This window comes from Colossoma macropomum, unplaced genomic scaffold, assembly GCF_904425465.1.
Source record: "Colossoma macropomum unplaced genomic scaffold, Colossoma_macropomum, whole genome shotgun sequence".
NCBI classification, from domain to species: Eukaryota; Metazoa; Chordata; class Actinopteri; order Characiformes; family Serrasalmidae; genus Colossoma; species Colossoma macropomum.
In genome coordinates, this window is record NW_023494790.1 from 13,080,121 (window position 1) to 13,098,119 (window position 17,999).

At 40.0% G+C, this 17,999-nt stretch overlaps 1 protein-coding gene across 5 annotated transcripts; it reads right to left on the reverse strand.

Moving 5' to 3' along the window:
* Positions 1 to 1,182: 1,182 nt before the first annotated feature.
* Positions 1,183 to 15,682, reverse strand: a1cf (apobec1 complementation factor). Of its 5 annotated transcripts, none has more exons than XM_036572199.1 (12): positions 15,550 to 15,682; positions 12,936 to 13,079; positions 11,373 to 11,507; positions 10,676 to 10,806; positions 9,733 to 9,971; positions 9,401 to 9,565; positions 8,214 to 8,311; positions 7,411 to 7,690; positions 5,941 to 6,134; positions 5,682 to 5,818; positions 4,465 to 4,634; positions 1,183 to 2,567 (listed from the first exon to the last, which is right to left on the reverse strand). In XM_036572199.1, the coding sequence occupies exons 2-12, from the start codon at positions 13,032 to 13,034 to the stop codon at positions 2,416 to 2,418; spliced, it is 1,800 nt and encodes a 599-aa protein (XP_036428092.1). In that variant the 5' UTR covers positions 13,035 to 13,079; positions 15,550 to 15,682; the 3' UTR covers positions 1,183 to 2,415. The 5 variants fall into 5 exon arrangements, with proteins under 5 accessions (XP_036428092.1, XP_036428090.1, XP_036428094.1 ...); XM_036572197.1 differs by having other exon boundaries at positions 5,941 to 6,158; XM_036572201.1 differs by having other exon boundaries at positions 4,456 to 4,634; positions 5,941 to 6,158.
* Between the last annotated feature and the right edge of the window lie 2,317 nt (positions 15,683 to 17,999).

Here is a 17,999-nt window from a genome sequence, read left to right on the forward strand (position 1 = left end):
GAGTGTGCATATAAACACCTCAGTCTTGCATATAATCGGAATGCATTCAATCGGATCAGCAAAAATCTTTGCATGTAAACACTGAACCACTGAGAGATCTGGAGCGGCAAGGAGGAACAAATGTAGAAAAACAAGTCCACTTAATAGTTTGTGGTCTATGGTACCCTTGAGGACATCTCGAACAGTCCCGCGCGCAGCGACGAGACATGGGGAAACCCGGAAGAAGTGGACTGGAGTCCTGGATTGCACAGGATCTGATGAATTACTGAGTACGTCTGAGCACAGGCCGATACAGTTCAATCCAGTATTCCAGTCCACATCTTCCGGTTTTCGTGCGTGCCGTCGCTGCGTGTGAAGCCATCGCTGCAGATGGGAGCTGTAGTTCTGTGTAGGCTCGCTCGTTAAAATCTGTTCTGAACTTTGTGCTGGCTGCCTTTTAGATTTAGAAGCTTGACTGTTCGTTATATTCGCGTGTATTGTGTAGATAGTCTTTGTATCGAAAGTCTCGTTTCACTGGTTAGGTTGTATTACTTCCATTTTTTCCTTAATCCTGTGCTGTTTTTGCTTCATTCATCCAGATTTTTACACTAAGTATAATAAACTTGAAATTTGATCATCATGCGGTGAAATAAAGTGCTACCTAAAGATTAATACTTAAAGCTTTTAATAACAAAATTACTGAAACATGCTTGAGTTTATTACTGGCTACCTAAGCTAACCCATTAGCTTACTGGAAGATTAGCTTACATTAGCTAAATTAGCTAACAGGCATTCTCAATGGAACCCATGAGCAGGTTTAATGAAAAGGTATTGTGCTTGCTATTCTAAAATGACAAAAAAGTAAAAGGACACAGTAGCTACAAATAGTTTGCTAGAAAGCTAATGGTTTCTTCTTGTTGAAGGCTCAGTTGTGAAAAGCAGAGATTTAATGATATAATGCGTTAAAAAAACCCAGCGATATTAGATAATTATACCGTATTTTCATATCGTTTCATCCTTGGCATGTATAATGAATGCTGTGATCACAGTTTATGTATGTAAATGAATTTTTAAATGTTCCATCAGCAAAGACTGTTTCTCTTTTTTATAGAGGTTGTAAGTTTTATGACTTTATATGGCTGTAATTGGTGATTTGTTCATTCTTTTCATCAGCATAATAAAAAACAATAAAAGAGAAACAGCTTCAGAATTGAACTTAATTTATTGATGCTAGATGACAGATTCAAATTATCCCATCACTCCCTCTCATTTCACAGCACAATGATGTTTGGAATTGAAATATCACCCTCTTATGATTTTCCCTCAGGTTTTATGCCAATCACTGAGACAGATGATTTGCAACATCTTAAAACAACGTCATACAAATAACGTTGGAATTCTGGTACAAAAATAAGTTCTAAGTGCTACACACACTTTAATACTGTCACTGCTTAGGCATCTCCATGTCTGACAAAACCGTGTTATGAGAAACGTCTCACAGTCATCGTTCATCAAAGGATGAGGTGGGATGTTTAAAGCTTGTAGTAGGTAGCAAGCCTGGAACTATCATTTATAAATGCAGTAATAAAAGGAAAAGACTTATAAACTAAATGTCTAAAAAGTGTCACGTTTGTTAAAAAAGAAAAGGAAAAAAAACACGATGAACAGTAAATGTGACAGCTTATGTCCACACATTTTCCTTACATGAAACATTCCTGATATTGTCTTTGTTAAAGTAAATACTGAAACAAAACTAGCACGAACTTTAAATATCAAAGAAGTATGAAAGCTATCTATGGCGATACAGAGTATTCATGGTCTATAGGATAGAGTCTGGTTTCTGTGTAGGACATCCCTAAAAGTTCATTTAAAGGCAGCGTTAATAAAAACATAAAACGCGAGGTTGTCCAAACAGAAGTAAACTGAGTAGGGTGTATCTCTGGCAAGAGAAATGAATCTTACATCTTCTTCACTACCAAGGTAATCATATCCAATCATTTAAAAATATATTGGCAGTTTTTTCAACCTTGTTTCAGTTGCCGTAGAGTCTTCATCATTATGTAATGGACATGGAGGACTTACACTCGCTGGCTAAAAGGTAAGTGGACCTCACAGTGTGGCCAGTGAGTGGAAGTAAATGTAGGTGTTTTTCTAAAGTGGATATTGAGTGTACTTTTTTATAACAGATGTGTTTGAAACTTTGCTGTTAACAGCCCTCAGATTGTCCATTCCTGAGATAAGTTAAAACCATGTACTATGATATTGGAAAGTGAGCTAAATCATGCTGGCAATCTGCTGGACGGTAATATTAGCAATGGTCTCTGCTCCTCTAAAGCAATGTGTCTTCAGGCTGAGGTGTCATGAGACACTTCCGCATGGGGCAGAAATGGGCACGTGCAGGTTTGACTGTGGCTGACTGAGATTTTGTTGCTGGCTTTAAAACACTCCGTAGCCATCTCCACGGGTTGCCACGGCGAACGCTGGATAACCCTCATAGGTGGTGTACGCCGCCAGGTCCTGACCCAGAGACACAGTCTGTTTGAGCTGGGAAGCAGCAACTGTGGCAGCAGTGTTGGCTATTGCATAACCTGGAGCAACATGGGAGAGACATTAGAGGGAGAACGTTAAATGCTGGTACTGGCATCTTAAACAGTGGTTAAACTATTAACTGCCTCCTGAGTTTATAAAATAATTATTGTCTAATGTTAAATAATTATTGTTTTGTGTTGAGAAGACTTACGTATCTAAAAATGCAGGTAAAAACAACAGCTCAATGCCAAAACTTATTTGTACCTGTTTTACGTATTTGGGATGCTGTGTAAGCAATGATTTGCAAATCTCATAGACCCATATTTTATACACAATAGAACATAGAACACATATCAGATGTTGAAAGTGAAACATTTTACCATTTCATGAAAAGTATTAACTCATTTAGAACTTGATGGCAGCAACGCATTTCAAAAAAGTTGGGACAGGGCCATGTCTATTATTGTGTAGCATCCCCTCTTAGCATTGTCTTGCTGAAATATGCAAGGCCTTCCCAGAAAGAGACATTATCTGGATGGGAGCATATGTTGTTCTAAAACCTCTATATACAGTTCAGCATTGATAGTGCCTTTGCAGACTGTAAGCTGCCCATGCCATAGGCATTAATGCAACCCCATACCATCAGAGGTGCAGGCTTTTGAACTGTGCGCTGATAACAAGCTGGATGGTCCCTCTCCTCTTGAGTCTGCAGGACACGGCATCCGTGGTTTGCAAAAAGAATTTCCAATTTTAATGCATCTGACCACAGAACAGTTTTCCATTTTGCCTCAGTCCATTTTTAATGAGCATTGGCCCAGAGAAGACGGCAGCGTCTCTGGATCGTGGCTTCTTCTTTGCATGATACAGCTCTAACTTGCTTTTGTGGATTGCACAGCAAAGTGTGTTCACAGACAATGATTTCTGGAAGTGTTGCTGAGCCCATGCAGTGATTTCCAGTATAGAATCATGCCTGTTTTTAATGCAGTGCTGTCTGAGGGCCCAAAGCTCACAAGCATCCAACACTGACCGTCGACCTTGTCCCTTTCATAGAGGGATTTCTCCAGTACTCTGAATCTTTTGATGATATAATGTACTGTAGATGGTGGGATATCCAAAATCTTATAATCAATTTTACATTGAGGAACATTTTTCTGAAATTGTTCCACAATTTTTAAATGCAGTTTTTCAAAGATGGGGAACCTCTGTCCATCTTTGCTTCTGAGAGACTCCGCCTCTCTAAAATGCTTTTTTTATACCCAGTCATGAGTTAGTTGCAAATTGCTCCTCCAGCTGTTTTTTAATAGTACCACTTATTTTTCCAGCCTTTTGTTGCCCGTCCCCATTTTTTTGAGATCTGCCATTAAGTTCTAAATGAGTTAATATTTTTTCATGAAATGATAAAATGTCTCACTTTCAACATCTGATATGTGTTCTGAGTTCTATTGTGGGTAAAATGGGTCTGCGAGATTTGCAAATCATTGCATTCTGTTTTTATTTACATTTATCTACATTTTACACAGCATCCCAACTTTTCTGCCCAATTGAATAGCTTTTTAAATAGAATTTTCTCAGGTGTTTAAAACTTTTGCACAGTACTATATTTATATCCTCAGCCAAGCTATTCATGATGTTTCCTGCAGGGAACTGCATATTTTAAAGCTGCTACACATATAGCCACAAATGCCTGCTGCATGGTCAAGCAAACAGACATTTTCCTGATGCCTCTAATGTTGCCAATTCTACATTATGTCTACAACCTGAGTATCTCAGCAGTATGGTATATTTATTCCTTAATTTTTTTCCGGCCTCTTTTTAAGTTATGTTATTAGGTTATGCAGCTCTTTCCCATCTTCTTATCAGTTCAGGCAGAACGACTCTGCACTGGATAACTTTTTCAAGCTGAGAACATAAGCAGTCATAATAATTCATAATAAGTGTCTTACAGACCTTACATACCTGGAAATGCTGCAGCAGCAGCAGTGGCAGCAGCAGCAGCAGCGGCGGCGGCAGCAGCAGATGCATCAGTGCCCTCTGTCTGCAGGCCCAGAGTCTGCAGTGCATGCTCTGCAGCATGGATTTTAGCTTCATCCACTGCTGCACACAGCTTAGCTGGGGTGAATGGGTGTCTATGGAGGTGCAAATAAGCAACATTAGGACTGTGATATACATTTTACTGTTCACTCTATTAGACATATATAACTCTTTGGTCCACCTTGTAGCTGTAGTTTAAGATGATAGCTCATCTGTTTCTGGCCACTACACACTGCTGATTGGATATTTTTGGTTGATGTACTCTTTTTCAGTCAAGTGGTGACGCTGAGTTGTTTAAAAACTCTACAACACTACTGTGTATGATCCACTCTGTGCAGCACACGCACACACACAAACCTTCCACCACATCAGTGTCACTGCAGTGCTGAGAATGATCTATCAGCAAAATAATAAGTGCTCTGTGGTGGTCCTGTGGGGGTCCTGACCATTAACGAACAGGGTAAAGGGGGGACTAACAAAGTATACAGAGATATACATGGACTATAGTCAGCAGCAGTAGAACCAGAAGTGCATATATGGTAAGGAGACTTGATAAAAAGGACACTGAGCAAGGAATGTAGATAAAAGGCAGATCTATCTGTAGATGTGGCACTTCATTATAATATTTAAATGTCTTATAATTTTTTATTTGTTATAATTAAAAGGTGGCCAATGAGAGTATCATTATATATTTTAGACAGTGTCTAAAATATATAATATACAAAATATAAATATATAAAATACACGCATCTCCAAAATGGTAACTTTCTAGGAGAAGGAAAGACATTCTTAACTTTTCATTTTTTCCCTCAGTAATTAATACATATTGAAAAAGAAACATGACAACATATTGAAAAAAAACAAAAATTATTACTTCTGCAAAAGTTGATTGATTTTTTTCAGTGTGTTAAACTCTAAAAAAGGTAATACAAATTGTGCAATAATATGTGAAGAAAATACTATATTTATGCTCTGTAGAGGACGTGAACTTATTTTCACTTGACCGGGGGTATTCAAACTTTTAAATACGACTACACAACATATATATTAATGTGGTTTTATTTATTTACAGTTTTATATTTTGCAATCTGTCCTGTGATACATTTGTACAAAAGGTGCTACATAAATAAAGGTGAGCTCACATGTTGGGGTACTGGGTGGCCAGAGCAGGGATAGTGATTTTGTAAAGGAACAGCTGCCTCTGATCTGGTCCGATGGCAGAGTGAAGCTGGTACACTGGTTGTCCCCAATTATTCTTCTGACAGATATCCTCCAAGATCTGCAAAACGCAAAGCATTGCTCCTTTACGCTGATCATGTGAACAGTAGGAAAAATTGTTGAAGTGTGTGTGTCAGGAATGTACTGAAAACAGAAACAGGCCCTGTGTGTTCATAAGAGTACCTGTGGAGCGTGCTTGATTCCCTGGGGCTTTAGGGTCACAGGGTTCATAGGTGTGAGCTCCATGCCAGGGAGCAAATCGTAGAGCTTGTCCTCAGGGCGTTTGTCTGTCTTTAGCTGGTAGGTTGGACAGCCACGGCCCACGCCTGCATAGGCGAGGTACCCTCTGCCGCCCAAACCACGCACGCCCGCCGCCCCTACAGGCACATTCATGTAAATTTCTAGGAATGCAAGAAGGCATTAAATCAAATCAAATCACCAGAAATCACCTGGGTTTCAATCAAGATTCAGAGAAAATCTTTCCAAGCCAGCACAGTACAGGCTCCCTTTTGATTTTCTGTTAAAGTAGCTCTGATTTCTTGTGTCATTACATTTATGGATTTCAAAACAATGGTACCCCAATTTCCAATGAGATTTGATCGACATTACATGGCTGTATTATGCAGGCATGGAGAACATATTCAAAATGCTGCACCAAATGCCAGAAATAGATACAGTCTTACTTACAGTCTTGATAAGTAGCTATCATAAAGACATTTAGCATATTTTAGTGTTATGCAAAATGTTATAGCCTTTTCGACAGGCTAAGTGAGCAGGACATACCCACCAATATTTGTTGTCTGTTTAAAAGTTGATTAAAAAACACAAAACTAGCATTGTTCAAAAAGGCAATGTATTCATGACAGAAATCAAATGTCCCCAATTTTTGGCTTCTTTAATTTTGTACTGGAGCTCTGAGGCTAATGTAGCTATTGAGTAATAGTAGCTTTTAACCCAACAACTAGATTCATTAAAATTGCATGCCTTAATCATCACATAAGTTACTTGCCTCAAACAGCATTGATTCTCTATTTATTACTATAAGTCACCTAAAACAGAATTGCCAGTTTTTTAACAGCATGTCAGAAACTACAGAATCAAGCTATTTGAGACCACTTAACAACTCAGTGTGGTTTGAGGCAAGTGCTATGATGTAATTCATGAATCCTACAACAGAAATGTGTCATTTTGCTGCCTAACAGTGTCCAGTCTGGGAGCAGCACCACCTGGCATAGACGGATGTACAACCACCCAGCCAGTCTGGGGATTTGAACCCGTAGCCTTTCAGTTGCTGGCTAACATCTTCTACTTCTAGACTACAGGCCTATGATAATGTAGACATGTAGTTTCTAAAATGCTAAGTGTGGGGTCCAAGTTCCTATTACTTGTTAGCTACATTATCCTTAAAACTCCAGTGCACAATTAACCCCTTAAAATCCCAGGCTTATCACATACTAAGGCTTATTATACAGTTACTACAGGCACTTCAATGCAAACTGGCTGAGCTATTCTTAGGTTATGGAAGTGTGTAGTAAAACTGGTAAGTCCTGGCCATTTAAGGAGTTAAAGAAGCAAATTTTGTTGCCTATTGATTTGAGATTAACTTGTGTTCAGAAAAGATTGATTAGCCTGTGATTTAGGTACAACACTCACCTCTGACAGAAGGCGAGCGCACCAGCCCCCGTGCCCCTACATGACCTTTGGCTGTGGGGAAGCGGAACTGGCTCGGGAGAGCTGCATACGCGTGTGGGGCGTAAAACACAGGGGCACCCAGGTAGGCAGCCGAGGGGTCATACATCTGGCCCAGAGTGTAGGTATAGTCACCCTGCAGCAGGGCAGTACCACGTCCTCCTGTGCCACGAGTGTAACGGACATAACTGTCCTTATCTACAGGCTTGGCTAGCGTCACCTCTATCGGAGAGCCATCAACAACCTGAAGACGCAAAGTGTTTATTGATCATTAGTTTACTATGTACACTTCTATTCAGAAGTTTGGAATCACTTGTCACATAAATAATTGTTTTTATTTTTTTATGTAGGGTAAATAATACCCTACACTCTTGTATAATGTAGACTGAAATATAAACTAGACACTACAAAGTATTTTCAAGTTATTACTGGATTCATTATTTTTTCCCTTTTGATATAAGATTCAGCATTTTATCAAGATAATGGCTCAATCTATCTCTAATTTTATTATAACTTTATTCTTAATGCTATTCAGCCTTGCCCGTTATTACAGAGTCATCTACAGCTCTGTTTATCACTTTGTATACATTTAATATTTTCTATTTTTACAGCTTCCAATAATGTCTTAATTTAAACTTGTACTTGAATCTGAGTAATGACTTAATTTCAGACTCATTTTGGAAATGTAACCAAACTGGGTGTATATTATTGAATACATATACGGTATTGTAACAGATTTAAACTAAGGAAACAGTGTATATGTGTACCTTTCCATTCAGGGCCTTCATCGCTGTAATGGCATCCTCTCTCTGAGAGAAGTGAACGAAGGCGTAGTCCCTGATCTTCTTCACTCTCTCCACTGCACCTGTGAGATCACATACATTTTTAATTCTGCCGCTAAGCCTCCATAATGTCTTTAAGTAAGTTTCCATGTTCAAATGCCCTGTGATGGACTGGAGACCTGTCCAGGGTGTTTCCTGCCTTCCGCTCAATGAGGGCTGGGATAAGCTTCATCACCCCTGCGACCCAGGAGGATGAGCAGCTTAGAAAATGTGTATGTGTGTGTGTGTGTGTGTGTGTGTGTACAAACATAGATGGACCCACATTCAACATTCAAAAGCAGTCCAATCCTCAGGGATGAATTTAATTCTTTTAATTCTTTCAGACTTCTGGATCTTTTAGAAGGTTGCAATCAAACATTTACTTCCCAAAAGTCAGGAACAGCACTATGCTAACCATTTTCTCCACATATTTCACTCCAATAACTATGTTACAGACAGCAACAACACTCATCACTTCAACATGAAACAGACTAAACTGCCATAGGCCAAACTGGAGGAATGAGAACGAAAATGTGTTCATGGTTGTGATATCACAACCACAATGAATTCAAAACTGACTGTTTTTGCAGGTAAATTTCCACATGTGAACGTAGTGCATATTTTAAACATTTTAAATGACAATTTTAAATGTCTACTTAGTGGATAAATTGAGTATTTTACAAAAAAAAGTAAGGAAAATTCAGTTTTCATCGATATGGGTCATTTAAGTCTCATTAGTTTCTAAAAAGTTAACTTGACCTGTGAACTGAGGATGTATTGCTTTGCAGCATACTCAATTACTATTGGACACAGGCCAACAAATCAAATGACTATTAGATAATTCTGCGAACATGTCGTTTCAATTAGAACAGACCGCTTGAAATTTTATTGTAGAAATTTAATTTAGAAAATCCTGGCTCATTGGTGACATCCAAACAGTATCAATTTATACTGTAAATAAACTGCCTGTTTATTTTTCACATTACTTAAACCTGAACTCATTCATGCAGACTGACTGAACCTTTAAATGTTATTTAATCTTTATATGTTGTATACTCTTCCAGTAGCACTTTATGATATTGTTGAACGTAACTGTTATGTGTTTGTTCTGTGCCAGTTATTATTTGACTTACCAGGTTTAATGGCATTAAACTCCTTCTCTATGGTCTCCTCTGTTGTGGCAAGCATTAGATTTCTCACATAGAGGATTTTCACAGTGGCCATGGTGTCCTCATCCACTTCCACTTCTGGCTCTGCCCAGTCCACAGCGATGGCATGACCCCAAAGCTGGATTCGGCCTGCAGAATCACAATCATTTGTCATGCCAGCACTAAGAAGGACAAAATACTACAGTACATTCAAGCATTACCATATATCTGCATATACATCTGCATCTTCGGTCTTTTGTTAATGTCAGCGCTCAACTGATAGAAGCTTTGCTTTCTTTGTCTAAGTCAGTTTTTACCTGGCAGTAGCTTCCGCCTGGCCATGGCAGCGGCACGGTGGCTCTCGTACTCCACGAAGGCAAAGCCTCTGTTTTTGCTCTTGTCTGCAGCACTGGGGTAAACTATCACTTCCACCACTCCGTCCGTCACTTTTTTCATCTCAGCCAAGATTTCCTCCTTCTTCTTGGTTTTGGGGATGCCCCCCACGAAGAGGCGACAGTTGTCCACACTTGCACACACACCCAAGAGACGGCCATTTCTAAAGAAAGATCACAGAGGTGTCATCTCAGTTGCAGAGTGCTTTAGTCATACACACTCACGGGCCACTTTGTTAGAAACCTCTATTTTGTAGCCCACCATGCTGATGTACAGTTAGAGACTGTAATCCATGTGCTGATGTACAAGCTAACACTTCACATAACCATGCTATAAACATATGCCGTGACATGCCATTTGATGTCATGCTAGCTTATATCAAATGCTAATTTTTGCAAAGTGTACTCTAGTTAACTGTCATAAAAGAATATATTACCGGTAATGGTAACATGACATTGTTATATTACTGGACATAAAATGTCAACTAATGACAGCATAAGAAATCTGCCATTACATGTTTATGACATGGTTATGTCATTGTTATATAGCAGAGTTCAAGTGTTGCCATGCACAATTGTTGTTCGCCATCCTTTAGTCCAAAATAGCCTGTAGTTTCAGACCACACAGCTGCTCTTGGCTGGTGGTTTTTGGGTGGTGGACCACTCCCAGCCTAGTAGAACAACCCTAGCAACACTGTGCTTGATACACCCATACCAGTGCCACACACATCAATACCACTAATTGTGTATGATGGGCTACAGATGGGCTACAGTCTGTATTTGTACACCTGTATATAGGGCTGATAATGTAGATGGAGCTCATAAAGTGGCTAGTGATAGGACTTATAAGGGTAGACTAACATATTACCTGATTTCATAATTATTGAGTTGCTTCATGGCATTCTTGGCTTCTTGTTTTGTGCTGAAGGTGACAAAAGCATAACCTCGATTGTTGCCATTGAAATCCATCATCATCCGTACTTCATATATTTTGCCAAACTGTGGAGAGACCAAAAAAAAGACTTAAAAAAAAATTAGAAGACACCAAAAGATCTTTCCTCTTTTTACATGAGAAACTTTTGTTTATTTAACTCATAGTAGTCTAGAATTATTTTTGCTTTACAACAATTGTATTATGTAAATATAATTACATAACTACATAATTCATTACATAGTTACTACATTAACATATATAACTCTTTAAATTCTGACAACAGACATTCTGCGTCTGTACATCTGACTTTTTCAGTTTGCTTCAATGTAAATGATGACAAAAACTGTGGGAAAAATGTAAAGGATGTTTTTTCTTCCTTTCTACGAAACAACACTGCAACACAGCAATAACTTTTCATAAAATTCAAATCATAATAAAATGTCTTCCCTTCTACTCATAAACACGAATGTGGTACTTACTTAAAGGTTAGGATCTGCACTTTCAATAAACAGAATTCTTCTGTTTCAATAAGGAATAATTAACATAAAATTACAGCTTTTTCAGCACTTACAGTTCATGTTAAGAAATCTATTGCAGGGTCTACAGTGCTTGTTTTCAAATTTGTTCTTACTTTTTCACAGAGAGGCACCAGCTCATCCTCAAAGAGGTCTCGAGGCAGCTTGCCCACAAAAATTTCACTGCCTCTCTCTGGAGGTGGCCCTTCCCAACCTGGAGGCGGACCCCCATATCTCCTCTGGCCATTCTCCTGAAGAACAAGACAAAGGGTATGACAAACTTCTGAGAATCAGCAGGTTAAGATCAGTTAATGACCACAGTGTTATACCCTCACTCGCCACTTCATTAAGTCCATCTAGTTATATAAGTTTACAATTACAGACTAGACCATTTGTTGTCATGTACAACCACTTTTTACCCGATGCTTCACTGAATCAGTTCTTGACCACAAAGCTGCTTTTGTGCAGGTATTATTTGGCTGGTAGACCATTCTCAGCACAGCAATGACAGTGACATGGTGGCATGGTAGCATACATAGTATGAGTGTATCAGGCTCAGTGGTGTTGGTTTTCACACACATCAGTATCCCTGCTTAGCTGGCAGTGGTCCATCACCCAAAAACATCCAGCCAAGAGCAGCTTCTGTGGTCAGAAACTGGTCACTGACTAAAGGATAGAAGATAGCTAACACAAACTGTCCTTCAACAGTCTCTAAACGTATACCAGAAAAGTATGTGTTTCTAATAAAGTGGCCAGTAAGCGTAAATGGCGGATGAACTACTCACACTAAGTGATTTTTTTTCATTGCAAGGATGGAGTGATAGAGGATGCTTTAGCTCAGTGCATTCAGTACTGGGCCTGCACTGCACTTAGTTGCTGCATTGAAAATACTAATCCATGCCCAAGTGATCAACAGAAGCACTGAGAGAAATAATAATTCATGACAGCCGTTGGATTTTATGCATAAGAAGTAAAAAGACAAGCTATGACCGACTGCTAAATCCACCTCTAGCCCTAATCTAATGTTTCATAAGAATAGCTTATGCAAATTCCTTTGAACATGCAACGCTAGCAGTCTGTGCAGTGCAGGACGGCCCTGATACCGGAGCTGAACGCTGCTGTGCCGCATGCTTTTAAATGCGCTGGGCTGGGACAGACATAGAGAGTAATGTTCATCTCTCACCACAGGGTGGTACTGTAGTACAACATCCTGACATTGCACTCTTGAAATAAAGGTGCCAAAAAGGGTTCACTGGAGTGATGCAAAGGAAGAGCCACTTTTTGGACATTTGTAAAGCTACATGACACCTTCATAAGACATTCATGACAACTGACATAAACCTACATAAACATGTAAAAAGGCTCATTTTGGGGTATAAAGGCAATCTTGATATTCTGAAAGTGTAGCCTTAAAGTGTATAACAACAAACACTTTGAAATCAGCCTTACATATACATTTTACATAGGTTTACGTCAGTTGTCATGAAAGGCTTATGTAGCCTTATTAATGCCGGCTTTAGCAAAGTGTTACAAAGATCTTAATGTTCATATATGTGGTCAATTATCTAGAGATATTCTTTCTTGAATTGCCTCTATTTCTGTCCCAAACTCCCTCTTTGAACTTTTGCCTAAACCTGGGCATGCTGGTAATACAGTCTGTTGTTGGTGGCGGCTCCTACCTGGTGTAATTGATATCCTGTGCGCTGGATGAGAGCGCGCAGAGCAGCCTCTTTCTGCGTGCCAGTCAGTCCATCCCCACATTTTTGATTGGTTTCCATTGTGAGTGATTATCAGCAATAAATCAGCAGAATTAGGGGTGCTCACTGAAATTAAATCAAAGTTCAAACACAACGTGAATGACAAGACAAGGCTTGCTGATTCATGCTGAACAGCCATGACGGCTTTTTATGTCGCCTTGTCAGGTTGCAAACAGAACATCACAGAGAATTGTCCATTTGGGTCACATTTTAAGCACACATCAAATCGATTACCTTACAAACTTCAAACCCCAGGGTGAACCATCATGTGACATTCGTATAACTGCGTGTTTAACTTTATGTTTTACCAGACAAAATTCACATTCAGTCATTGCTGGGCAGAAAATCCACTTTCATTTATGTTGCTAACCCTCTCCCTGTTTGAGATTCATAAAGAAAACTCTTCACACAAATTGCTTCTCTCTCTCTGGTGGCTAAAGTTAACAATATGAGTGCAGAGAGAGACATTTCTCTCAGCTCTAGGTCAAGGACCACTGTGTAATTATTAACTGTGGTGATCCAGAGCAGTAGGCGACTACATTTGCTTGAATTTGCGGAATAGTTCTCCATATTTGTCCTCTTAATCCTCTTAAAAATATTGCTTAGACTTGACTTGATTCAAATGTGAACATTGGTTTTACATGAATAAGTGATGTCAACACAATTACTGTGATTATATTCATTCATGTGGAATCAATGTGTACATTTTCAAGTTAATTCAAAGCAACATTTTTCAGCGTATAAGAGGAAGTGAATTCATCCCCATCAGTTACAAAATCTTTGAAATTGCTGACAACAGTGCTCACTCAGCAGATCAGAGCAAGCCTCATCTGTCTACACCACAGACGATGATGAGGCTGTTGTGTAACAAGCCTGATTCAATCACAGGTAGCCCAAAGAAAATGGACTACCAGAAGCCCCAAGCCCTTCAAAATAATCAATGGAGTGGCTGTCTTTGTCTCTTTCAAGCTCTACTTGATCAAAGGGGACACATGAAAACAAAGCCACGCTCCTGCAGAATAGGGGTCAAAGGCGACGAGACTGCGATTCGTCTTCAAAGGCACTTAAGCGCTGGTCTTCAATCACGACTGAGGTGATGATCTCACGCCTATTGTCTTCTGCTGTAAGTGTGTCCCAATATGGGTGCACCGGTCTAAAAAGCTCCTCTGTGCTGCCCTACACTGGGAAACTGTCGAAGTACAATCTCCTGCCTTGGTGATCTTAACACTGCTGGAGCCAAGTTGCCGCAAGAAAGTTGACCTTTCAGCAGGTCCAGCATCTGTATGTCCATTCCACATCACCATTGCAGTCTGTCAAGCAACAAGACAGCTGGCTGCTTTCGGCTTCTGCAATACTAGGAAAAAATCAGCTATTTTGTCCAGGCCCCATGTTGAAAATGAAAGGTTTTTAACTTTGATGACTCACATTAAAGCGAACCATTAGCGCAGGATCTCTCCCAGTCAGCAAATGCGGACAGTTTTTCAGTGCCCCAGAAGAGGAGACATTAAAAAAAAATCCTTACTGTTGCAATGATCACATTCTGTTGACTGAAAGAAATGTAAGTAAACATTTGAGATAATAGAGAAGGCCAGTTTTGCAGCGGAGCATTAGGCCACCCATTACTGAGACCACTAATACAGTAGGAGAAAGCTCCATTAGTTAGCTCTCCACACCAGCCTGGTTACCGTTTGCATAAACAAGATAACTGGACGGGGGCTTATCTCGCTCGGATCGGTACCTGCTTTTTGGGGCTTTGTTGACCAAAGCTTAAATACACACAGAACTGAAGGCCACTGCGTTGGCCTGTACTGCCTGAAAAGGCTTTGCTGAAGTAGGTAGTCATTGTAAGATAAAGAAACTGACATTTTTCAGTCGTGTGGCTTGTTTATTGCCTCCAATTATTGAATTTCGAGAAAAAGTTAAATGCAAACCTCATGGCATGGCATAACACTCTAATGTTTACAGCACTGTGGTTGGGTAGTGTGCCATATGCTTCTATCATATCCCATCATCACTGTATTTCATCATAGTTTTTTGCTACAGCAGTCGAATAATAGCTGCTGCCAATCGTTATGTCTTTAAATACATATGGCAGCTACACACATATGATGACTACGCGCATTTCCAAAGTCACCAGGCAACAATTCACTATGAGGAGCAGCTCCATTGCCCTTTATCAGCTGAAACTAGGCAAATAGGCAGCGTACTGTGTGCTCGGCAGCATCAGCCCTCATAAAGTGGAGACAGGAAGAAAGAAGTTGTATTTTGCCTGCAAAGTTTTCATTCCCTATCCATTACCGTCAGTTCAGTTGAATCATGCTAACATGCAAATGCCTTACGTTTACCCTACCTTGACAATAACTTCAGAATCGAACTGGTTTTGCAGACTGGTTTCAGATCACTGGTAAAGAGGAAAAGGAAAAGAAAAAATAACACACAAGCAGAGCCACGAAACTGAGCCAGCTTGTTGAACATCTTCCCAAGCTGCCTCAGTTAGTGGCACCCAACCTGTGAGGGAAAATACAAGAGAGCTTACCTGAGCAATTTCAGAGATCACCTCCCGGAAGACTCAAACCTTCATTCTGGCAAACTGGGCAACGTGTCACTGGGGTGATTCTGTAATCACATCATATCAAACTCCAAAGGTTCACTGTCCTGGAGCTGCTTTACAAGCTGGGCGGGTTAAACGTTAACCAGCCCTATCTCCCTGCCTCTCTCTCTCTTTCTCGCTCTCTCTCTCTCTCTCTCTCTCTTTCTCTCTGTCCAGGCAAAGCCCTTTGACCAGGAACACCAAGATCTATCTTAGTGCCTCCAGGTAGCAGTCACTGGGGCCTGTAGTCTTCTGAGAAATGCCCCAAATGTATTATGGATCTAGCTGCACGTTTATGGACATGATATTATGTGTTACTTGGCAACACTTTAAAAAGGGCCTTGCTTTGGTCTTGATGAGGTCTCTTGCAGGCTTATAATTAGAATGATGCCTCTGATGCAATTCAACCTTCTCTTCTTCCTGGGAGCAATTAAGCAAGAGATTAGCGACATGTCACTTTGTTTATGTGAAAAAATTAATATCCCGCTATACTGATAATTGCGATATCAGGCAAAATTCCATATCGTCAGAGCCCTGTTTTAGTGTCATCATTAAATCATCTTTCAGTCTCTTCATACAGATAGAAATTAGTTCACTGCACTTTGAGAGTTTCCCAATGCAGGGAATTTCAAGAGCTTACATGATTTTCTCTTTCATCCTCTGATGTGATTCTGGTTATTGACCAGGTAAACACACTACTGCTGATGCCATGTTGTGTTTGCTGTCTCACTGGCTTGTTTGTTTGAGGTAGATATGGGCAGAGGGGAGCCAGGTTCTCTGCTCTTGGGCTTAGGAGCCCTGTTATGTGTGTTTAGACACATGAAGTGGTTCCCAATCCTGGTTCTAGAGTAATTCTGGTTCATTTGGCTGGTCAATTCTGGAACAGTATAAAGACATTAGAATGGTAGCAGTTGGTATTAATTTGAGATTTTCTCTGCTCTAACACACTCACTTCAACTCAGGAAGACCTTTTTAATTAGTTGGATTATTAGTTAGTAATCGGACGAGGTTTGTCAGAGCAAGGAAAACACCGAAATGTGCAGAGCAGGGGTACTCCAGGACCAAGATTGGGAATCTCTGAGCTAAGCCCATGGAATGGAAGCTGTCGTTCCCTGTTTCATGAGTGGCCCACTGAAAATCTCTGACCCAGTTTATTTGATAAATGGATGGCAGTCCGCCATTCCGAAGCTCATTCCTTACCCCAACCGTGGACAGATCAAAGAAAAGAGTCTATTGAAAGAGTCTAAATGGAGGCCAAGAGAACAGTGCTGGGCCATAATGATTGTGTACAGTATCTAATGGAATGTCAGTGAAGATCTGTGCCTGGTTTTTCAGGGTAATGGACCTTTGGATTCTAGCGCCCCTATGTGGTGGAGCAGTTCACTTGGAAACTGGGGAAGAGATGGAGTTACAAAGAGCATTGGATTTGATGATATTACACTCAGACTGAGAAAGAGTTGGTCCATCAGGGATTCATTCAGTGACTCCCATAGCTTGGAGCCTTTTAAATGCAATTGTGATAGTGAGGAGACAGCTTGAGAATCTCTCGCATCATAAGGTGACTCAAAAACAGCATCACTGAAAGCTGCATATGTGTGCTGGGTTTAAGAGGTATATCAGTAACTGATTCTGAAAGAACTTATTTTATATCCGCAATATTGATTTTAGTCCAGTCAGGGAGAGCAGGGGACGAGAATTTCTGAAGCACTCACTCACACACTCACACACCAGGCGGCTTTAAATAATCCCATCTGACTGAAGTCTCACGGAGTGTGTGTTTTTGTCTGTGCGTTGCGTTACGTAACTATTTCTGAATTAATCAGGCGGTCCTCATGGACTGTAGATTATATCTGGCTGAGAGAGTGTCCACTGTGTACCACAGCACATCTCTGAAGCTCTTGCTTCTGTTCTTCTGGATGACCTCCTCTAGTGCAAACTCATTAGGTTAGTTTTTTTTCCAGACAGTTTTTGCTTAATGCAAGATTACGTATTCATGAATAAAAGCGTTTGAGGAAAGAATGAGTGGCCTATGACCTGTTGCCCTGTACATAACACTGGTAAATCTATAGGCTCCCCAATGCCATTGCATATTTACACTGTGACCAACCCAAAAGAAGCAGTCAACCAATTTTTGGATAATTGCTTATACTGAAAAAGATGGTAAGGATGCATCATGTCGCTGTTGTCGGATCAAAACCTTGTGTCTCCAAAATGATAACTTTACAGGAGAAAGAAAAAACATACTTTACTTTTAATTATAAGACAAATGAATCAAATATTTAGCCATAAACCATCATGTTTCCACCAGTCACATATACACAGCCTGCCAAACGTTTGGGGACAAAATTCTTTTAATGACCATGAAACAGCTTTTTGTTTTCTAATACCAAAGAGGA